The 23,035-nt window shown below is 50.5% G+C and overlaps 2 protein-coding genes across 7 annotated transcripts; one reads left to right on the plus strand and one right to left on the minus strand.

The window, feature by feature from the left end:
• Positions 1-10,330: 10,330 nt before the first annotated feature.
• On the minus strand, positions 10,331-23,026 carry ZNF692 (zinc finger protein 692). Of its 6 annotated transcripts, none has more exons than XM_037508907.2 (12): positions 22,945-23,026; positions 22,123-22,321; positions 21,863-21,894; positions 21,310-21,564; positions 20,773-20,821; positions 20,555-20,680; positions 20,042-20,263; positions 19,874-19,954; positions 19,708-19,786; positions 18,327-18,441; positions 15,688-15,787; positions 10,331-15,562 (listed from the first exon to the last, which is right to left on the minus strand). In XM_037508907.2, exons 2-12 carry the CDS (start codon positions 22,296-22,298, stop codon positions 15,274-15,276), a joined length of 1,524 nt encoding a protein of 507 aa, XP_037364804.1. In that variant the 5' UTR covers positions 22,299-22,321; positions 22,945-23,026; the 3' UTR covers positions 10,331-15,273. The 6 variants fall into 6 exon arrangements, with proteins under 6 accessions (XP_037364804.1, XP_037364802.1, XP_054550226.1 ...); XM_037508905.2 differs by having other exon boundaries at positions 22,096-22,321; XM_054694251.1 differs by lacking the exon at positions 22,945-23,026 and adding an exon at positions 22,851-22,866 and having other exon boundaries at positions 22,096-22,321.
• On the plus strand, positions 12,326-13,598 carry ZNF672 (zinc finger protein 672). Its single transcript, XM_037508319.1, is given in 4 exon segments — positions 12,326-12,703; positions 12,706-13,087; positions 13,089-13,348; positions 13,351-13,598. Coding segments are annotated over 4 exon segments (1,242 nt in total). The 5' UTR covers positions 12,326-12,351.
• Positions 23,027-23,035: the final 9 nt, after the last annotated feature.

Raw genomic sequence — 23,035 nt, forward strand, 5'->3', positions numbered from 1 at the left:
CCCTCTGGCCAAGCCCAGTACACTGATGCTGCCATGACATGAACTTATTCCAGCATTGGGCACTGACCACCACTTCCTCACATGGGATCGGAATCCTGACCCTCTTCCTCCTCAAAGCCTTTAATGGTTACCCTTCCTGTACCTGACTCCTTTTGGAAACTGGTTCTCTAGGGTTGACCCTTAGACCCTTCTCATCCACCTATAGCCTCTCTGAGAAATAACATCCACTCTCACAGCTTTACTTTTTCAACTCTAACTTCCTAATTGCTACAAACCCTGACAATTGTGTGTCTTTCTCTACATCCTGATAGAAGCCCAAACTCTTGAGTGTTGCATGGATTCCCCTAGCCATACTCTAAAGCCACATGATGTTTGTTTATTCCCGTTGCCCATCCAAGTGTAGATTCAGTTGGCCTTCCAGAAAGGTTTGTGGAAAGGAGTGATACCTCAAACTAGCCAGACTTCTGAGTTTCCTCTCCCAACACCTGTACTACCCCCACTTCCTAGAATTCCTGTCCTGCCCTACTCAGCGTCCTCCACAGAATTCTGATCTCCTCTTCACTTTCTCCTCTGTCTGAAACAAGAACACACTACTTTCCTGTTCATCCAATCCTGTGGTTCTAACACAATCCTAGCACCTGCATAAGCAGAAAGCTCTCAGATGAAAAATCTCATGATCCACAGACGCTGGTATAAAATCCTGGCTATATGTTGATCTATGATGATTTCTGATGACTTGTAGCAAAATTGTCCTGGTTTTTCAGCTATAGCTTTAATCCACTTTATACTTAGCTGTGATGTAATGGCAGAATTTCGGAGGTCTGCCTTCCAACAGCATTCCTCAGAGGACTCAGAAACAAACTTTTGTTTCTTAATACTCATGCCACTTGCTTGCACATAAGCAGGCGCTAAGAAATGTGCACACCATAAGACTGCACTCAAGCTTACCAATTGGTAGGGGAGATAAGATCAGCACCTGATTCTACAGTATACAGCAAAAGATTTTAAGTACAGATACAGTGTCTTGTGCCTCTTGTATAGGATAAGCTTTCAATAAATGCAGAATTGCTGGATGTAGCAATTCTTTGAGGTGGGCTAACATGAAGGATAAGCAGGACTTTGACAAAGAGAGGAGGAGGAGGAGGAATATTCCAGCCTGAGAGGAATGTAGAAGGTAAGTGAGTAGTGATCCAGATTCCTCCAGAGTTGAAGAGAACAGACTGGAAAGGCAGGTTGGAACAGGTGGAAGAGGGCTTCGATATAACTCATGGAGAGTAAACTTCATTTGGTGGTTAATACAAATATTTGACAGTTTTTGAGCATTTTAAACATTTATGACATGCTCAGAACTTACTTTTGGGAGATTCATCTGGTAATTTGCAACTGTATCCACCAATGCTTACAATAAGACCTGACATAAATATATATGAAGACATTTATCTCCATCAATATCTTGAATATTTACACGGCCACATTGGGAATTGTCATTTATTGAAGTATATTTTTAGGAAAGACAAACATTTGCATCTGATACATTCAATTTGACAAAATTTGCACACGACTTCATCCTTGACCTTGTTTCTCTCACAGCACTTAATATTACTGTTCTAATTATTATTCCCCTCTGTAATCACTTGCAGAACAGAACAAAAATCCACTTTCCTTTATTTTCTCTCCATTCTTCCCAATAGCTATACAAAAGAAAGCTGTCTAAGTCCATGCCATTTGTGGCAATGTGGATGGAACTGGAGGGAATTATGCTAGCCAAAATTAGATGGAAAAGATAAATACCAGGTGGTCTCACTTATATGTGGAATGTAGAGAAACTAAACAAAAGGAAAAAATCAAAATTAGCTTGCTGACCATAGACCTGAGGCATGGGGGGACAAGGGGGTGTTGCAGACAGGGGAGGGCTGAACACAAGGGAATATGGTGATGGTTCACAAAAAAAATTTTTTCAATTAAAAAAGGAAAAAATAAGCAGTAACCAGAAGACACTTGGTTTTATTTATCTATATTGATTTATTCATGTAATGACTACGTATCAAACATTCCGCTCTGTTTATGGATGCGATGAGTTGCCTAAAAGTCTAACCCAGCCCTCTGTCACCTTACAGTTTGTCAAATTTTGTGTACAGTGATCATTTACAGGTTTCTGTTTTCCAGGTTAAATATTCTAAGCCCCTTCATCCTAGTCACTCTTCTGTCACTGGTAAATGTGTCAGTGTCCCTTAAACACAACAGTGAGTTCAGAAATTTCCCAGTTAGATCATTTATCTGCCTTGGAAGTCTTTGGAATTACCAACTAGTCATCCTTTATTTAACACTACCATATCTGTGTATGGTACGTTGCTTTTTCTTTTCTTCCTGTCCCACTTTCATCCCTCTCTGGTTCAAGCCCTCATCACCCCAGGCCTGCAGCCTTTGTTTCCACTTCCTTGCCTAAACTTTACCAATGGGTGTTGTCTGGAGCCCTCCGGAGGATGCGCCGTGTTGTGTATGTGTGCCATGAGTTAAGTTTTGCTTTACCGTTTAGCTTTCAGAGAACCACAGGTTTGTCCCGTAAATCACATGAGACTGGGAGGTATGGGGGGAGGAGCTACCAGGATATAAGAGGAGAACGCGGGAGAGAGAGGAGAGAAGAAAAGAGATTTAAGAGGAGAACCACGAGAGAGGAGAGTGCTGCGAGAGGAGCAGAGAGAAGGCCAGGGAAGTAAGAAAGACAGGGAAAAGAAAGACATGGAAAAATAAGAGAAGGAAAAGGAAAAATAAAGAAGCATGCACTAGCGTGAAGTTGTCTCAAGCCCCTCATTTCATCCTCAGCCCTTCTCTTTTCATGCCTACGAATCCTGCGGGTCGGGACAGGTGGCGCCCAACGTGGGGCACGAAAAGAACGAAGGAACCGCTGGAAGGACCAGCTATGGTGAGCCGGCAAGTAAGGGTAGGTAGCTGGGATTCATGGGCAATTCAATGTCCAAGGGTCGGTTAGTTATTTCCCTGGAAGCTCTCCTTAAAAAGTTTGGGGTTTCTCTTAGTAAGAAAAATTCTTAAAAGATTTGTAGAGACCTTTAGTATCACTAGTAAGTGGTTTCTGGAGTAGGATCAGGTCAATAGTGCCAATTGGAATAAGGCAATAGGAGATAGAGGAGGAGCTGACATTCAATTAACAAAGGTCATTCAAGGGCCAACAGAACCATATGCGGAGTTCCTAGCAAAATTGATGACTGCAGCTGGCAGAATTCTAGGTAACACTGATGCCTCCCTACCGATAAACAGCTTGCATTTTGAAAATGCTAATAAGTGGTGTTAGGAAGCTATTAGACCCTGGAAAGCTCGGGCTAGTTTGTATGATTATGTGAGACTTTGTTAGGATATTTGTGTATGTAATAATCGTTCATGTCTGGACTGGTGCCCTTTTGCCCTGGTGGGCCAGGGTGAGGTGAAATTATATAATGTCACTTACTCCACAAACAGTACCTTGAACAATCCGTTAGTGTCCAGAATAATGGGTCGAAGAGTTTGTCTGCTGCTGTCTGTTTGCCCCCTCCCTTCTTTCTTGTCCTCTCCAATAATACAGGAAATGTCACTGTGTTGAACTGTTCAGCGGAGCCCTGCGCCCTCTGCCTGCTGGGCCTGGATTGCGGAGAGGGCGGTGATCATTCGTCTACCTTCTATTTTAATCATGCCCGTGGATGTTTCTGCACATCTTTCCCCTGTTCTACCTAGGAGGAGACGTGATTTTAGCATCACTGCAGCTATTGTCGCCGTTTCAATAGCGGTGGCTGCGGCTGCTGCCGCCGTCGCTGTCACTCAAACTGCTACAAATGCTGACACTATAAACAATTTAGCTGCCAGTGTTGCTTCTGCATTATCAACACAGCAAGATATGAATGGACATTTGCGAAATGGACTTTTTATGCTTAATCAGCAGATAGCTCTAATGTAAGAAGGGATAGACACACTTTTGTTAACTGCTCACATATCTTGTAACCCTCTGTACCGTTTTATTTGTGTTATCCCTGTTACGGGTGAGGGTCTCATTGCCTGATTTAGAGGACTCCTCCCAGAGTTGCAAGCTTGGGGCAGGGTAGTAGCCTTAGCTCTTGACTTTTTGCTGTTTGTGCATTCGGCATATGGTTTCTCCGTCAGCTACGGAAGCGAAACAAAGAACGTGCTATTGCGGTCAGGCAAGCACTTGGCACCATGGTACTCGATCAGGACTCCCCAGTGGCACCTGGATGGGTCAACTTAGTAGAGAACCTGTGAGCCAAATACGGGTAAGAGCGTAGCCCGTCCAGACTAACCTAAGACAGCGGTCCAGACCAAGTGTGCCGGATTAGCAATGACGTGTAAGACTGGTCACGGGATGTGCCAACCTAAGACAGGCCAGGTGTCTCATTTAAAAGAAAAAAGGAGGAGCTGTCTGGAGCCGTGTTGTGTATGCGTGCCATGAGTTAAGTTTCGCTTTACTGTTTAGCTTTCGGAGAACCACAGGTTTGTCCCGTAAATCACATGAGACTGGGAGGTATCGGGGGAGGAGCTACCAGGATATAAGAGGAGAACGCGGGAGAGAGAGGAGAGAAGAAAAGAGATTTAAGAGGAGAATCACGAGAGAGGAGAGTTCTGCGAGGGGAGCAGAGAGAAGGCCAGGGAAGTAAGAAAGACAGGGAAAAGAAAGACATGGAAAAATAAGAGAAGGAAAAGGAAAAATAAAGAAGCATGCACTAGCGTCAAGTTGTCTCAAGCCCCTCATTTCATCCTCAGCCCTTCTCTTTTCGTGCCCCACGGGTCGGGACAGGGTGTAATTAAAATAAAAGCTCAGCAGAATATTCCAGGCTAAACCAGGGGAAAGGACGGGTGGGTCTAACTATACATTTTAGGACCCCACTGAGCAGAGGCGCAGCAGCCCTGGATGTGTTACAGGATGAGTGGTACAAAAGGGAAAACTAGAGCAGGTAGAAAAAAAGGCCCTGAAGGCCATCCTTGGGAGTGCCCCGGTGAGAGGCAGCCATAAAAAAGGGAACTGTCAAGGTCCCTACTGCATTTCCAGAAAACACTAGCAGCGCCTGTCAGTGTGAGATGATACCGAATCCTCAACATTGGACTGGGAATTCAGTCTAGGAACTGCAAGAGGCAGGTGGCAAGCCGAGCAGGCAGACCCGGCGCCGGCACTGCGACCTCGGGCAGATCATGGCCTCGCAGGAGCCCCTGTGACAGGGCTGCGCTAAGATTATGCGAGATGACAGCACATCTAGCCTCCCCGCAGGAAGTCGTCAAGTTGCTAAGTTACTACTAGAACGTGTGGAGCGCGACCCCGGAGTCCCCTCGGCGCGGGCACCTACTGCCTCGCACCGAGTCCCGCTGAACAACTGCTCGCGCCCCGACGGGCCCACAGCCAAGCCGCGCACAACGGCCCGGGAGGGCGGGCGCAGGCGGCGCGCGGCTCAGCGCCCTTTCCCGGGCCCAGGCGTTGCGCGGCCCCGCAGCCCCACGGAACCGGCCAGGCGCTGACCTCGGAGGAGCCCTCGGCCCGGGCGCAGCCAGCAGTCGCGGCGCGCGGCCGCCGAGCCAGGCAACCGGGGCGCGGAGGCGCCGGATCCCACTCCGGGCCCGCCCCTCCCCGCGGCGGCCGCGCGGCCCGCAGTCCCCTCCCCAGCCCCAGGCCCGGCCGGCGGGGGTGCGCGGTGCCGGGGAGCTAGTCCGAGGCCGGTGAGGGGGCCGCGGGCCGGGAGGGCAGAGTTGGCGCCGCGGGCATCAGGCCGCCGTCTTCTCCCCTCCGCCCGGGCCGCTCCCCCGCGTCTGCGAGCGCCGCCCTGGCGAGTGGGGGCGCGGGGGACAGCGACGGCCCCTCCCGGCCCCCGCGCGCCCGCTCTCCCCGGCGGCGCCCTCCGCCATCCTAGCTCAGCCTCGGCGGGGACCTTCTGGCCGGCGGCCCCTGGACGCGGACTCCGCCGCGCCGAGCCGCTTCCAGAGGGCGGCGGCCGCCCGGGCCTTTCTGCCTCACGGGGGCAGGGCCGCGGCGAGGGGCCGGCGAGGGCAGAGCCGCAGCGGGTCGCCTCGAGAGAGCTGACGGGGCTTCGCGCCGGCTGTGCGCTGGAAAGGCGCCGGCACCGGCACAGGCGCGCCCCCCGTGTGCGCGCGGCCGGGCTCCCCGCGGGCTGGTACCAGGCCCCAGGCCCTGGATGGGCGACCAGAGGCCGCGCTCCCGGCGCTCCCGGGGTGGTGCGACGGCGGGCCGCCAAGAGCCCGCGCTGTTCCTAGTCCTGTGAAGGAGGGTTCTTTGAGGATCGGGGAGCATTTAAAAGTCCTGCAGAATGTATAGGATGTTTAGGGTACAGATAGGAGTCAAAGATCTTATTTAGGGGTCCCTCTTCAGAGAAACTGTCCTGAGGAAAGCAAATCCTGCAAGGTCAGCAATTGCACTTCTCAGTCTTACACATATTTTCACTTTTCTTCTTTTCATAAGAAGGATTATAATAGCTTCTTTCACTTCTTTTTTCCGGCAGGAGTTCTGACACTCGCAGTCCCTGGGCCTTCCATGCAGCTAGCAATGCCTTTGCGGTTTGTTAAAAGGCCACAGTTCCTACTCAGTCAACCAAAGCAGGGTGATTGCAGGATATGCAGTAGGTAGGCAGAATGGGAGATAACTGTTGAGATGCCCTGTCTTCCAAGAACCCAACTTTCGGGAACTGTATTCCAGAAATAAATTGTAGTCATTTCTAAAAAGCATTGACTGCCTTATGTGTGCCCAACTTGTTGCTAGGCCCATGGATGGTACAAAACACTGGTCACTAGAGGTGCAGTTTTTCCCCATGTGTTAGAGACACAGAATAAACTCTCCTGCTAAGTATGTCCTCTGCTGTCAGCATAAATACCTTCTCCACGTATCTGATTTAACAGGAAAATCTTTGTGAAGTCAAAATTTCCAAAAGAATGTATGTGCATCAAGATGAGGACGTTTGGAGTTAGGAGGATGTGAGCATTCCTATTTCCAATCCTTAAATATGTGAGACTGGATCTGAAGCTTGGAGCAGCAACTTCTCTTTAAGCACAGGGCCTTGAAAAGGGGCTGAAGTCTTGCCAGAGTAGATGGGAATTTATATTTACTGTTACTTTCACTGATTTAGAATAAAGCTAAGTAAGAGAATGGAAGGTGAGATGTCTGAGGGTGCTCAGCCAGACTTTTCTGAGAATCATTGAATTGAACAATGAAGGAATCACAAAAGGAAAGGCTCCAGAGAACCAGGGAAACTTTTCCATCTACCTAATCCCCCACCCCAAGAGGGAAAAATGGATAATTTTCTTCAATCTGAAGCTAAATTTCAGTGTCTTCTAGGGGTATTTTCTAGAGGTATCACAGAATCCTGGAGACTATGGTGTCTTTAGGGCTGGGCCCGGCAGCGGTTGAGGGGGTGATGAGGCCAAGGATACATAGACAGGCCAGCAGAATAATCCTCTCTCTCAAATGCAGCTACTGCTTCCAGATGCACTTCCTAACACCTAGCGTTTCCTTCCCCCAGTAGAGCCAAGAGAAACAAACATGGCTCACACAGCACACAGATCCTGATCCTTGTGGAGCAGTGTCTGATGCTGGCATCTGCTCTTTTGTCATAAGATCCAGCCAGCCAACCAGCTAGGACCCAGAAGGATTGGGGTCTGCTGGGGAAAGACTGGCCTGCTGTTGCCCATGACTTGTCTGTCATGCCTATACTGGGTGGCTCTAACCAGGCTTGCTGGGGAACCTCAGATCATGTGGAGCTAGCCAGTAGTACCCACCTCAGAGAACTGGGAGGATGAAGGGATGATATACGGACACATAAGAATCCTTATATGTTGTTGCTAGAAACAACTGGGAGAGTAGCAGGAAGAGCTTATATGTTGTTGCTAGAAACAACTGGGAGAGTAGCAGGAAGAGGCATTGCATGATCCACAATTTCAAGTCCCAGGTCTCATAGCAGGCAGCAGACACCACTTTTCAGAAGAGCAAGTAGAGCCTCTGGAGGAAGTTGGCCAGGGGCCAAGGTCCTGGGAAATGGGAGGAATGGCTTTGGCTAGTGAGGTTAAGTTGTTCATTGACTTTGACCTCTTCCCAGGCAAACCCTTCCAGAGACTGTGAAGTAGGCCAGCTTCCCTTTGTATCTTGCTCCAGGATTTGGAAAGGCTATTTGGTTACGTACTGTCCAACAGAAGTAAAATGTGAGTAAGCCAATATATTACATAAGCCAATATATCCAAAACATCATTATTTAAACATATAATTAACATTAAACATTATTAACTAGATAGTGTGCATTTTTTTATATTAAGTCTTGGAAATTGGGAGTGTATCTGACACTTCTAGCACATCTCAGTTTGGACCAACCACATTACAAATGCTCAGTTGTCACATGTGGCTTGTGGCTTCCATAGTAGAGAGCCCAACTAGATTAGCTCTCCTCAGACCCACTCCTGCAGCCCAGACCATTTTTACATAATTCTGACCTTAAGATGGAGGAATTTCTAAATGATTATCTCTTCACCCCATCTCAGAAATGCTGACCCAGCAGAACAGACAACCAGGGAAGAATATATTTTATACTGATTGATGGACACAGTTAAGAACTAAACTCTCGGGCCTCCCCAGTGGCGCAGTGGTTGAGTGCTGGGTTGCGAAGTGCCTGCCGCCTCTGCAGCTGCTTCGATCCCTGGCCTCCGGGTGAGAGTCCCATATGGTGTGCAGACCTCTCCTGCCGTCCGCTGCTCCCCTCAGCAGTGCACTTCATCAGTCTGGCTGTTCTGTTCCCCTCTCTGACTCTGGTGTATTCTCTTACCCTTCAGCGCTTCTGACTATACCCAGTGCTTGTGTAAATAAATAAATAAATCTTAAAAAAAAAAAAAAAACACTAAACTCTCACAGTAGAGAGTAAGTAAAGGTACTAAATTCAATACTCATTAGTTGTCATTTGTGACTGGTTATAGATATGGCATGACATACCTACAATATCTATTAAAAATAGTTTTATACAAATTTCAACTTTTATTAGAATGTTTTTCCCACTAGTGTTATCTTAATATTTATTATTAGTTATAATGTATGGTATTTATAGATGTTTGTAATTTTTAAATGCTTAAAATACTCTGGCGTATTTAATAATTGGGACTTTTCACCAATTCATACATAATTACCATCTTCCCCCTTTCCAAGCCTTCCTTGTACTTAATTTTTTCTAAAGTAAAGGAAATTTTGTGGTATAACCACTTCAAAACAATTTATAAGGTGGTGGTTAAGACAACCTAGAAGTCATATTTTGGCTTCTGAGACCGTGAGGACTGGAGGAACTGGAAAGGGTCAGACATGGGACAGTGATTTTAAACAATGCAGGAACAAAACAGCTCCCAGAAAAACAGAAGTGTTTTGCTGAAGTGTTGCTGAGCTAGCCACCATCTAGATAAGATCCAGTTTACAGGATAATTACGAACAGGAAAACAACCACCACAAAACTTCCTGACCACCTAGTGCCTAATCGATAGTCCGGTACATCGGGCAACAGGAGTCTGGCAGCATATAGTCATAGCCAGGGCTGGAGTAAATGGACAGCCTCCCTCAGACCCCTCCTGCTGTCAGTTCTTTCCTCTTGCTTCAATAAATCCACACTTGCTTGCTTTCACATTTGGTGTGATGGCTGTTATTTCTCAACTGGTGTACAAACCTGGACCCATGAACATCAATTCTTCGGACACTTCCAGGGCAAGCTCCAGCATGGAGTGAGGTACAGAAGAGATTTGAAGGGTGCACCCTGGCACTCAAGCACTAAACTTGCACCTAGTCCAGAGTCTCCCTTACTCAACATCTATAATGGAGGAAAATGCTATAAGTTATTTATATGTGCATGTTTGTGTTTATGCCTTTGTGTTACCTTCCTTGGGCATATACTAGGAGGCAGTGGACTAGCAGAGGACAGAGTCCCAGGAATTTGGCCTCAGAGTTGCCACAACTTCCAGGGACTCCAAGTGAGGTGGAAAGACCTCACAGGTCATGATCTTTGGCATTTGGATTAACCAATCAATCTTGAGGAAAAGCATCCCTTTGAATTTACAACCATCTAGAAATCAGGCGCCCAAGTGCTGAGTTGAAAGTTCCCTCTGGAAGAACTGACTCTTAAGTTTGCTCTCAGATCTGCAGGAGGGCTTCTGCTTACAGATTATGCTTAAAATTCATCCTTATTGAATATGTCTGGCATTTAAAATACTCCAGACGGGAAAAAAAAAAAAAAAACCATAGTGGAAGGATGTAATAAATGAAACAACAGTAGAGAGATTTTTTTTTTTAAAGATTTATTTATTAATTTATACAAGCACTGGGTACAGTCAGAAGCATGGGAGGGTGAGAGAATTCACCAGAGCCAGAGCGGGGAACAGAACAGGCAGACTGACAAAATACACTGCTGAGGGGAGCAGTGGGCACAGCAAAAGAGGTCTGTCGCACCAGGTGGGACCCTCGCCAGTGGCTGGGGATAGAACCAGCGCTGCAGAGGCCGCGGGCAGCTTCGCAGCCCAGCGCTCAACCACTGCGCCACCAGGGGTGGCCCTGAGATGCTCATTTTTTATATTTGAAAATATCCATTAAAAAAATATCCTCCAGGAAATAGTTCTCTTTCTCTCCCTGCCTCTGTGCCCTCTGCACAGTGTAAGTTCACATTGTCCCTCTTCACCCCTGTAGGGCACGGCACATCCTGCTCTGGAAGTATGAAAGGACATCCAACATCAGCCACTCCTTCCCAATGTGGATGGCAGCAGAAGCACCAGAGCCCACCCCTGCAGGTTTGTGGTTTTTAAGGCTTTCTTCAATTGACCACATTTGCATCCAAAAGATGAGGAACCATCTATGGGATGTTTAAACCAAAGTTTCCATCTGCAAATATGAGGGTTAGCTTCCTTCTGCAAATGATGAGCTTCCATCTGCAAATATGAGGGTTAGCCACTCCTTCCTCTCACTGACCTGTTTCACTGAACTATACTGAACTAGTGACTACATGATCTCTAGTATATCACTGAGCAGAACTGGGTACTGATCCATGGGCCTTGGAGAAACAGTGGTGAGGACAGTATGCTGAAAAAGAGTATGCCTTTTTGTGTTGTAACTAGCAGGCACAGGAGGTTCTGTGCACAAAGACTGACTGTTACTAGAGAGCTGCCTAGTCTGACCTGTCAGACCTTTGAAATAAAGATAACAGCAAATTTCCTTCCCATAAAGGGGCCTCTCTACAACTAAGTTTGCACATCTTTGGAGCTGGGATGGTGAGGAAAGTCTGCAAACTCGGATGCCCTAAGAATTAGAAAGGATGCCCCTTTCTTCTCCCCAGCCTTCCCTGAATGTGTGAAAATCACTCTTTGGATAATACTATCAACTTTGGATAATATTCTTTGTGTATTAACCATGCTCCCTTTCCTGGATCCTGAGTTGCTTTCTCAAGGCTAGGCCAGGGAACATTTGGACTGTGCACTGGTATGGATTGATTATCAGACACTGTCCAAAGCCTAGGAGCTTTGGACTCTGAAAAAGCAATACATTTTTTTCTCTTTCCTTTGAATAGACCCCAGCCTTTTCTGAGCTTTTGCCCAGGTTACCTCTGCTGTACAGATTTATGCTTTAATTCATTGCCCTTCTAGCTCAGGTATGGCTGGGTTAACATTGGTAATACAAGAAAATTGGGTCTCACAGGGGAGGTATTGATGTGGTCTCAACTTCCCATCCCTTCTTGGTATTTTCCTAGTGTATCTCTGGGCCAAGATCCCTAGTCTAAGGCTAGAATACAGGCTGGGCACACCTTCTTTCTTCCTGAATCTGTTAATGGCGCTCATGTTGGGAGAGGTGGGGAGCTCCACATCCGAATCTCCCTTTCCTTTCCTGGTTGCTCAGGACCTGCTACTCCTCTCCATCTCAAATTTCTAGGCAAGAATACTTCTTCTAGGCTTTGCCTCCTCTTGGAGAATGGTATCTGAGAGATGGTTAGGAAGTTACAAGAAATAGGGAGTCTGTGCTCACCCTGCCATTCCCAAAGACTATAGCTGTTGCAGGGTATTGCTGGACTCACAGTTCCCTTCTCCTGGCAGGGCTCAAGATGCAGGAAGAACCTAGCTGCAGTCCTCTTCCATAATAGCCACGTCACCTACCTGTGAGGGAAGGGACCCTGGAATCTGCAGCCAATTGTCCATGCCTCCTCTTTTCTGTTACTGCTCCCTTTTCAGACTTTAAGATAACTGAAAGAAACCCACTGCTATATGAGACAGGCCTGGGAGTGTGAGTGGCACACCTTCCTGTGGGATTGATTACAGCCTGCACCCCACAGGTGTCGTGGTCAGGACCTTACAATGTTCCCTGCATCAGAGGCAGCAGTGGCCAGCAGGCCTTATGCATGCAGCAAGTGCAGCAAGAGCTTCTGCTACAGTTCTGTGCTGCCGCGGCATGAATATGCCCATGCTGGCGACAGCTGCTTCTGCTGCCTAGACTGTGGTAAGCGCTGCACGGGGGCTGCAGACCTCTGCTCCCACCGACGTGCCCACAGTGGCCAGACGCTTTACATCTGCAGTGAGTGTGGCCAGAGCTTTCATCACAGCGGCCGACTTGACCTACACCAAAGTGAATACCAGCGGCTCAGACACTCCTGTTCCTGCCGCACCTGTGGGCGCCGCTTCCCACATCACCCTGCTCTGTTACTACACCGCCCCATCCACCAGAGCAACCCTGCCGATGTCAGCTGTGTGCCCGCATCTTCTGCCAGAGTGCACTGCGCTTCCACCAGGAGCGGGTGCACCCGTGGGGACCCTCTGTCGCACCTATCACCCAGCTCCACCACTGCGCTCAGTGCCCACGGGCCTTCCGCAGCAGTGCAAGGCTGCAGAGCCACACATGTGCCCATGTGGCCCGTAACACTGGTGACTCCCTGCCTCAGCAGCCACAGGCCCTGGACCTGCACCAGTGCAGCAAGAGCTTTGGCAGGAGCTCCACCCTGACGACACATCTACAGACGCACTCCGGTGAGAAACCTTTCAAGTGCCCTATGTGCGGCAAAGCCTTCTTGGAGAGCACCACTCTGGTGCGCCATCAGTGTACACACAGGCGAGAAACCCTTCGCCTGTGGTGACTGCGGGCGCCGCTTCAGTGAGAGCTCCACGCTGCTGCGCCACTGGCGCAGCCACCAGGGTGAGCGGCCGCACGCGTGCTCCATGTGCGGCAAGACCTTTGGGCAGCGCTCGGACCTGGTGGTGCACCAGAGCATCCACACAGGTGAGAGGCCTTTCCCATTCCCCGACTGTAGCCGGGCCTTCAGTGACCGCTCAGATCTCACCAAGCACAGGCACACACACACTGTCGCAACCATGCTGGCCACAAGCCCCACAAGTGTCCTGAATGTGGCAAGGCCTTCAGTGTGGGCTCCAAGCTGGCACTGCATCGCAAGACGCACCTGGGTGAGCAGCCTGCAGAATGTGCTGAGTGTGGCAAGTGCTTTAGCCACAGCCGTTCCCTGTCACAGCACCAGCAGGCCCATACTCGTGCTCGAGCTGCAGCTGCCACTGCTGCCCCCAAAGGTACTGCTGGTACCACCCTCATCTGCTGAGCAGGCAGAAAGGAAAAGCCAGCATTTGTTGCACAGATGAGAGAGAACTGCTGAGAGGCATCACTGAAGTGAGCTGGGCAAGTACCTCAGGGACAGCAGGGCAACCGGCATGTGGGTCTATGGATAGTATGGCTGTGTTTCCTCTCTGCTGGAAGACCTTCACCTGGCTCCATGCTCTGCCCCTACACCTGCTTCCCTTCCAAGTTCTTTTCCCATCCTTTCTTACTGGGATGCCAGTGCAGCCAGTAGGTTGGGAATACCTCTCAGTCCCCACTCATGGAAGAGAGCCCAGGTATTGGTGTGTCCCCTGGCTGCTGCTGTGCTCTCAGGAATTACTTTCCTGTTTTCACACTTGTGTTCTGTCTTCTCTTGTCCATCTCCTTTTTCCAGCCTGAGTACCATCAACCTCTCCTCCCCAGGTACTTTTGCTTTCCTGACTCTAGATGATAATCAGTTGTGGCCATGGTCACATCCCACCTGTCCCATGGACTTCTTGTCTCTTGGTGCCACTCTTTAGTCTCTTTGCTGCTTTCTCCCCCAGCTTCTGAGATGGGAAATTTGCAGGCAGAGATATTATGGGAAAGCTCACTTCAGGAAGGAAGGGGATTTCCACTCCAGAAGCACTCAGCCTGGGCCTGGTGGATCTGACCCATCCACATGCAGATGGGTGGGAGCCTTCAGCATGGCTGCCCATCATCCCATGAGCCAAACCTGATAGTGTCCAGATCGAGGGGCCTCTCAGGCCAGTGTTCTCCTGGCAGGTTGGGGATATTAGCCTGGGACTTGGGCCAAGACCACAGAGGTCTACAAAACCAGGCACACAAAGCAGTGCATCAGAATGCTATTTCCAATCAAGTTTGGAGTCATAGGGAAATGAGGTTCCCCAGGATGGAAAATTCCCTGGTTTTGGCCAGCGATATTTTTGCTATGACTGTTAAAGAGTTGTTTGGATTCCTGATACCAAGAGGCACCTTTGTCAAGCCTGAGGCTACTGTCTTTGCAGATTTTAGGAGTGACCCAAGAGCTAGGCTATTTCGATGTCCTACAGTCTCTCACCCCTTCCTTAGATAGATCTCAGTGGTCCTGCACATACAGCCCCCCTCCTTTTTGTACTGGGAGGTGAGACTCTTTGGGAGCTTATTCATTTGGTTTTCTTGGTTATGGAGAACAAGTAAATGGACAGGATCACATACTTCTGCTTTTGCTCCAACCTGCCCCTCTGGAATGACCCAGTGTTCTCCATACTGTCACAGCCTGCCCTGCTTGAGTCCAAGAGTGGTGTGACATTCCACAGGAAAGGGCTGCAAAATGTCAAAGTAAACTGCAGAAGAAAGCTGGATCCTTGGGGTGAAGCTGAGAAGGTAGGAAGGGGGCCGGGGGTGTCCAGAGTCGTGCAATTCACGACTCATGCACATTCCAGCAGAGCCTATTTCCAAAGGAATCAGGGTTCCTGTGCCACAGATGCCAAAACAATGCTGTGCCCACACATGTCCATGTGAGAAACTGGGTTTATTCTGTCCTCTTAGAAGACTAAAGTAGTCTGGCTCCCTCAGAGCCCAGTCTTGTCCACAGCATGATTCCTGTCACCCTAGTTCCTGAGCACCAGGTAGTTGCCTTTCTCCTTGTTCCTTTTCAGTTCCAGGGGTTTGGCTTCCCAAAGCCCAAGGAATGCTCACTACTGAGGGAGCAGGGTTGGAGCCTGAGGAGCCAGAAAGGGCCTGGACCCCTGGAAAGCAGGGGCAGAGATGCTGGGACAGGGCTCCGATGGGTTGGGTGACTCCTGTGGAGCCAGGAGCAGGGCTGGGTGGCTTTTGCTGCAGTGAGCTGTGACACTATCAGGCTTCTCAAAGCGCTTGCCACAGAACTCACAGGGGAAACGCAGGGCAGCCTCTGTCTCTGCGTGCTTGCGCCGGTGCCAGTTCAGGGAGGCCTTCTGTCGGCAGGTGAACCCGCAGATCTCACATCTGAACCAGAGACAGCAGCAGAGGAAAGGAAAGGCCTCAGCCTGTCTTGACTTTCCCAGGGGTTCCTCCTGCCCCCAGCCGCCAGGGTAGCTCCTCCCTCTCAGCTCCCCTCACTCCACACTCACTGTAGGGGTTTCTCTCCAGTGTGGATGCGCCTGTGGATGACGAGGTTGCTGCTAGTGCGGAAGGACCGGGCACAGAACTCACAGATGTAGTCCCGGGTGTCTGTGGGTACATAGGGGACACCCCAGCATTCATCCTCAGCTTTGGACCCTCCTATGAACCCCTGCCCACCAACCCCACAGGACTGTTCCCACTGAACCTGCATCTCCCAGCCTTCCAATAACAGGGTCCTACAGAGCTGCCAGCAGCTCGGTGGCCACCAGCCATCAGCTTCCCCTCTTCTTTCCCTGAATCTGCCCTTCCTGCCTGTTCTCACAGCACTTGCCTGATGCCTGTATCTGGCAGCTTGCTCAGGCCAGCTGTGGTTTTCTCCTGTATCTCCTGACCTCAGGGCCTGTGGCAGAGGAGCATCCTTGAGGCATCCGTTAGACCTCTGTCCCCCACCACTCTATAAACACCACTGTTAGTCCACAAACACACTCCTAGGCCTTTACCCCATCATCTGTGCCTGACATGACTCTGGTCCCAGGTCCTCTCCTCCACTTCTACTCCTACTGCAGTCTGTCTGCTCCATACCCAGCCCTCCACTTCTATTCCCTGACCTAGTGACCCAATCTCCCATCCTCTCTGCTGCTATTCCATTTCACTTCCCAACACTGCATCACCTGGAAATTGCAATTCCAAGAATTCTAATTCTAGCCAGGTCTCCTACCTTGTCCTGCTGTAATAATCTTGTGACTCTAGGCTGCCAGTCCATCATCCTGGTACTTTCCCATTATCTCCCCACCCTTCTCTCAGTTCTGGGGCTATCTTTGTAGCTTGCCTTTACTCACATACCAATGCACCTGCCTACTTAGCTAGAGTCCAAGTCAGACTAAACAGAACCTTGGCCTGCCTCAGGCCAGTGCATGTCTGCTGAGTGGAGTGGAAAAAAACCCACATTTCCACTCCCATTCCTGCCTTTTCTTTCATCTACAACCATAAGTCTCAAGGGCACCCCACCCTCCTTGCCTCTGCATTTTCCCAGTTAGTTCACTTTCCTTTTTTCTAGACTCCAGAGGCCATTTTCCATACTGCCTTTTCTCTCCACCAGCCTTTCAGGAGCAATGCTGGGTTTTAAGTCACCAAGAAGAGAAAAGCGAGGAGAGAATGCCCACATCCTCCCTCCACCTAACCCAGCATCCCACTTGCTTCTGTGCCCACAAATGAGAATAGTCCCTGCTCCCTGATGGCTGCTCTCTGAGACACACCCCTTCCCGCCAACAAGGTTGTCTGCCCACCCCAGCATCAGTCTTTCCCATCTGTGCACACAGTCCCATCTCCATCTCTGTGCCCTGAGCTCACAGCTAAGAATCCTTTTCTTTGCTCATCTTCACAGTAAAACTTCCAAGAGTCTATATTCTCTGTCTCTACTTCCTTAGCTCCTCTCTGCCTTGAACCCACTCCATTCCGACTGTCACCTCCCTCGACACCTGCCATCATGCCATCTGGTAAAGGATGGCTTCCCACCACCATGACAGTTGCCTGTTCTCACCTTTACCTTACTGGGTTGGTCCTGGGCAGAGCTCACACCTCCCCTCCTAGAGCCCTTTCTCTACCTGCCTCTCTGATATCATTTGTCACCCACCTCACTCCCCACACTCAGGCCTCTTCTCCACCTACCTCACCCTGTCCATGTTAGTGCTCTCCAACACTACTCATGCTCAGAATGAACACACTTCTTACGCAGCCTTCCAAGATGTCTCATTAGCATGTCCCAAATAAAAGATCCTTTCCTGAAAACTGTTTCTACCCCATTTTCAGGAAATCATGTCACCTTCTGCCCAACTGCTCAGGCTGAAATCCTCCAAGTCACCCACCACACCCCCTGCCCATCCTTCCTGTGGCCAATCTGCCCTGCCCACAGCAGTCTTTGGGCTCTATCTCCCCCTTAGCCTCCAGCCATTTCTCACCCAATCAGCTGCACCAGCATATTAGGCCATCATCACCAAGCACTACACTACCACAGCTCCCTATTTTCCACAATTGTGAATGCAGTGTCCTTTTAAAGTTGTTACTTAAGACCCTGACATGGTGCCCATCTCACCCTGGCATCAATAAAGTCATCCTGATGGTAGTCTTGGAGACCTCAACCATCTATCTGACCTCTTGCTTTCCTTCCTAACCTCTTCTTTATTCCTGGAATATACCATGCAGATGACAGCTTGGGCCTTCCCACATGCTGCCTAGAGGCATGGACAGGTCTCCATTCCTCCCTTCACTTAGGTCTCTGCTCATAATACTTCCATTTCTACAAAAACACATCAAGTTCTCCTTCATACTCTCTTCTTTCCCCTGCTTCCACATCTCTTCATAGCCCTGCATCACTGGCGCAGATGTTCTAGGAGGTGAGGACTGCCTATTTTGTTCACTGTTGTATCCCAGCACTGAGAAAAGCATCAAGCAGGCAGATGCTAACGCACAGAGAATACAGGATGAGTGGTAGTCACGCCACAGAGGGATATGAAAGCATCTGCAGAAAATGAGGGGAGTGAAGTGGACCTCAGAGGTTACAGGTTCCACAGAAAGGGAGGTAATGAGTCCCATGGAAGAAACAAAGAGACCCACAAGGAGGAGGTGAGAAGGCATTTCTACGACTCACCACTGTGCAGTTTCACATGCTCCTTTAGGTGTTTCTTAAAGTTGAAGGACTTCCCGCAGGCAGGCTCTGGGCAGGAGAAGGACTTTTGGTGGATGTGCTGGTACTTCTTGTGGTGCTAGGGAAGAAAGCAGGTGGTCTCTTCAGGAAGACTGCCAGAAATGACCCAGCAGTTCCACCTTCTCTCTCATCTCTTAGCAGTTCTTCTGTCATTGTCAGTTCATGTCATCCTGACCACCTTTTAACTACAATCCCATCTCTAAACCCAACAATCACCCCAATCCCATCCCTGAACCCAAACTCTCCCCTCATATTCCACGATCTCATCCCCTTGCCACACCCTCATCTTGCAATACCCTGTACAAAGTACCACTATGCTGGCACTTCTGGTTCCCTAAATACAGATTCACTGTCTCTGAGGCCGGAAACACATGGATATGACTGTCCTCTTCCAGATTAGTGTTAATGTACAACAACATTACCCAGATCACCTATAGTTTATTAATAGCTCACCATGGGTATATATGATTTTACTCAATTCTTTGGAAGTACACACATTTTCAACCTGGACCACTGTTAAGGGTAGTGTGCTAACCCCATTTTGATCTGACCTAATTTCACATTCCTGGTGTGTGGCTTTCACCTTTTCCATAATGTCACTTTCTCCTCCACAACAGGCACAAGTACACCTGACCCGCCCTGCTGAATGGTTTTTCTCAACGCAGTTTTACCATCACTTGGGAACTCCCTGGTTTCCCTTCTCCCCATGCCTCAAGGTCCCTCTGGTCTGGGCCCTCATGCAGCCACAGCACCTGGCTGGTGAGAGTGCTCGCTGACAGTGTGGTTGACACCCTTGCCCCTCTGTCAAGTGAGAGGAGTGAGAGTGGGGACAGTGCAGCCTTCCTTCTCCTGCTAGGAGTACCCATTCAAGCCAGCAGGGGGAGAGTAAGTGTGGAATTAGGAACTCCAGTCCTATCACACACTAGCCAAGGAGCTTTGGACAATTCTTCACCTTTTTGGGTACCTCAACTTCCTCATCTGCAAACCAGGAATAGTATTAGCACCTATTCCACGGGGATGTCATGAAGAGAAAAAGACTCACATCAAGGGCTTAGAATAGGAGCTAGCACCCCAAAAGCCTGAGGAATGCCTCTACTGTCACCGCCACACAGTTCTTGGGAGAGCCAGGCAACAAGCAGTCCAGGCAGGGAGCTTTGGTTTTCTGCATTATTACCAGATGTCTGGTTTGGTGATTGTAACTACAGGCAAGCTCTGCGTGGCCAGCCCAATCTTCTCTTCCTGGCTGTGAATTCTGCTGCACCCCAGGTTCCTTTACCTCAGCTTCTCTCTCAGAGCCCAAGTGTACCCCTCACACCACCCTCACATTCAAGTACTGCCGGTTGGAGAAGATCCTTCCACAGCCAGGGAAGTCACAGGGCAGCAGTTCTCTTTTGGCAGCTTTCCTGGAGGAAGAATGGGGGAGGGGGGTCATGCGAGTTCCCCTCTGCCCCCACCTCTGGTCCCCATCCTGATGCCATCCCCAGGCCTACCTAATTCTCTTGGGGCCAATCTGTGCAGTGTCAGTCTCATCCCAGGCCACAGAAAGAGTAGACTGGGTCTGACTCCTAGGGCTATGGGCAGCAAAGAGGGAGTAGAGGGCTCTGAGGGAAGGGCCACATCCCAGATGACCCTGACCTCTGTCTCAGCCATGAGATTACCTGGCCAGGGGCTCAGTCAGCTGTGTCACTTGAGTGGTTCCACTGAACTCTGGCTGTACCCCCATATCCATAGGAAGAGGAGCTCCAGAACCCAATGAGGATGCTGATGAGGGAGGTACAGCAAGAAGAGTAGGGGTAGTTGCTGAGGTAGAGGGTGTCTCCCCATCCTTAAGTGTGTGGGAAACAGGAGAAGGGGGTGATCTGGGGGCGTCTGGCTCACTGCTAAATGGGGAATGAAGAGGAGGAAGGCATTATCCCTGCCACTCAGCGAGCCCCAGTCCAACCCCAGACCCCAAATGGCAAATAGCCCAAATTTGAAACAATCTTACCCCTACTGTGGGCTCTCTGTTCATACCTCTTTTGGGTATAAAATCACCCCTTTCCACCCAATGCGAAGTCTCTAATTCTTTCTGCCTTCTGCGATGCTTACCCTGCCACCAATAAGCTCTTCCCTTAAGTATGCAAAGCTCTGAGTTCCCCAGCCACATGCTCCCGCCCTCAGCCCCAACTTGCTCATCTGGGGAGGAACTGTAGGTCCATGGGCTGGCATCACTAAGCATCTCCTCTTCATCATCATCTTCCTCCTCCTCCTCCTCTTCTCCTTGGGGCAAGAAGGTCTCCAGCGGGGATCCCATCCCCCTACAAGTTCAAGGAAAGCAAGCTTAAGGTCGTGCTCCCTCACTCCCACTGTCCACCCAGGTCTATCCTGACCCTCTGACCTCCAGCCTCACCTGGGTAACCTGGTCTCCTGATTCCTTTCACTATGCTCAGATTCCAAACCTGTTGGCACAGTGAAAGTCAGAGGGAAAGGAACTCTGGGCTAGTGGAATGAGGACAGGGAGAGTTCTAAGGTCTGAGGTGGTGGGAGGACTCAGGAAGGAGGAGATGGCAGAGGCTACTGGCGTCAAAGGGGCTGTTTTAACAATGATGTATTCACATGGTTAAAAACAACCATACTGTACAATGAAAAGTCTCCTTCCAAAACTGACAGCAGCCACTTAGTTCTTAGTACAGGCAACATGGTTTCTTTCAGATACCTTATGCTAATAAGTACATACAAATACATATTCTCCTCCCATTTATTTTCCCACTGACAGCATACCATACATTCTATTCTCTATTTTGCTTTTATCCCTAAAAATATATTTGAGGATATACTTTGTCAGCATAGAGTTCTTCCACTGAGTGAACGGGGTTCTTATCTACAAAAAAAAAATGGGAAACCTTTCCCCCTCCCTTTTCTCCACAACTTCTTTTCCCCATCCTACCTATAGGCTTCTGTTTTTCTGGGCACCAGCTTCTCTGGGCAGTACTTGGAAGGGGAACTGGCCTGGGCTCCTCTGGAGGTGTGGGGCCTGAAGAAGGGCCCCAGGAGAAGGTGTGGCCAGCAGAGCACTCCCACACAAGTCCCCCATCTTGGCCCCCAGGCCCCCGTAGCCCAGGCACCAGGCTACACTCTCGGCTGTGGGCATGAGACAGGAGTACCAGATACTGCAGACCCTTGGGGGGCAAAGGCTCAGGACCTGGAGGGGTGAGGGTAAAAGGGTGAACTGAGAGACTCCCTTCTCTCCCCTTGCAGAGCCACATCCAGACAGCCTTGTCCCTCCAACTCCCTGGGTAACCTGGGAGTTACCACTCTTCAGAGCTCAGACCCCCCAAAGGTCCCTTCTCTACCTTGGACTCCCTAACTTTCCCACCTCTTCCCAAACTCAAGGGTTCCCTCTGATCCACCTACCCTGGGGAGGATGTATCCATGTCACACATGTCATCCCCTTCCCCCTCTGGTTCCCAAGTCCCTGCCACCAGCCATTTCCTACCTACCTGCACAGAGCACGCAGCCTGGAGAAGTGTACCTACCAGGGGAACAAGAGGCAGGTCAGGTCAGGCCCAGCTGGCAGCTGTCTTTTTAGCTCTGGACACTCACATACCTAAAGAACCATTCACTAGGGACAGGACCCCGAGAGGTCACAAATCACAAAAGCCACTCTGCTAAAACGAGAAATCTGGGGGTGGTAAGGAGGGGGCCAGCTCTTGGCCAGGGGTTGGGAACCCACCCCAGAGTCCCAACCCTGGGCCCTAACCGGTCCAGCAGGAACTTTGCAAGCTGCGAGTGCAGAGCGAAGCCCAGCCTCTCCTTGAGGATGCACCACTGCTCCATGTGCCCGCCCAGACGTATGCGGCACTTGCTGCGGCGAGCATCCAGCTGCCTCCGCTTCTCCCGTCGCCTGCTGGACGACTCTGCCAGGGATGCGGCCATGAGCACCGGCCTGCGGGAGGGGGCTGGGGGGACACAACATGCATGAGGTCCACTCAGTCCATGGCCCAAAGCTCAGGCTCCTCCTGCGCTCGGGCATCAATTCCCTCAGCACTCAGTTGGGTCAAGGCCAATCACCTGGACTGCCTGCGCTGCCTTCCGGCCTGGACCACCGGGACAAGGCTGGTAACCAGCACTATGGGGCGGTGCCTCCAGGAGGGAAACAGGGCCAGGGGGTCAAGGTCAGAGCGGTGTTTTGGCCCGTGCCCACTTAAGTGTGAGGCTGGCGCTATGGGAAGGGCCGTGAAGCCCGCGGGTGGGGAGGGGTGGGGTGGGGTCACACTTCCACCTGGGGAGGCCAGGGGCCTCTCGCTGCTAAGTGGGGAAAGGCGGGGCCGTTTGCACCGAGTGCTCTTCACCCTGCGTCGACGGGGGCGGGCCGCGGGCCGGGATGGCGTCCTGACCGCCCGCTTAGTGTGCGGGACAGGCCAATCCCCAAAGCGGCTCGCAGGTCGCCCGCAGCCGCGGCCGCGACCCACCTGGCCCAGACCTTACCTGGCACCCACCCGCCCTTGCCCCACTGCGCCTGCGCTGCCTGCGCTCCCTCGGCTTCGCGCGCAAGCCCGAGAGCGGTCAGGACTGGGCCCACCTAACGCGCCTCCGCCGTTTCTCCTTTAAGAAGAGCCCGTCCCTCTGGCGTCGGAAGATGCAGCCGGGAACCGGGGAGGGGAGGGGGCGTC

This window comes from Talpa occidentalis, unplaced genomic scaffold (assembly GCF_014898055.3).
Source record: "Talpa occidentalis isolate TD23 unplaced genomic scaffold, MPIMG_talOcc4v2.1 talOcc4.13, whole genome shotgun sequence".
Taxonomy (NCBI): domain Eukaryota; kingdom Metazoa; phylum Chordata; class Mammalia; order Eulipotyphla; family Talpidae; genus Talpa; species Talpa occidentalis.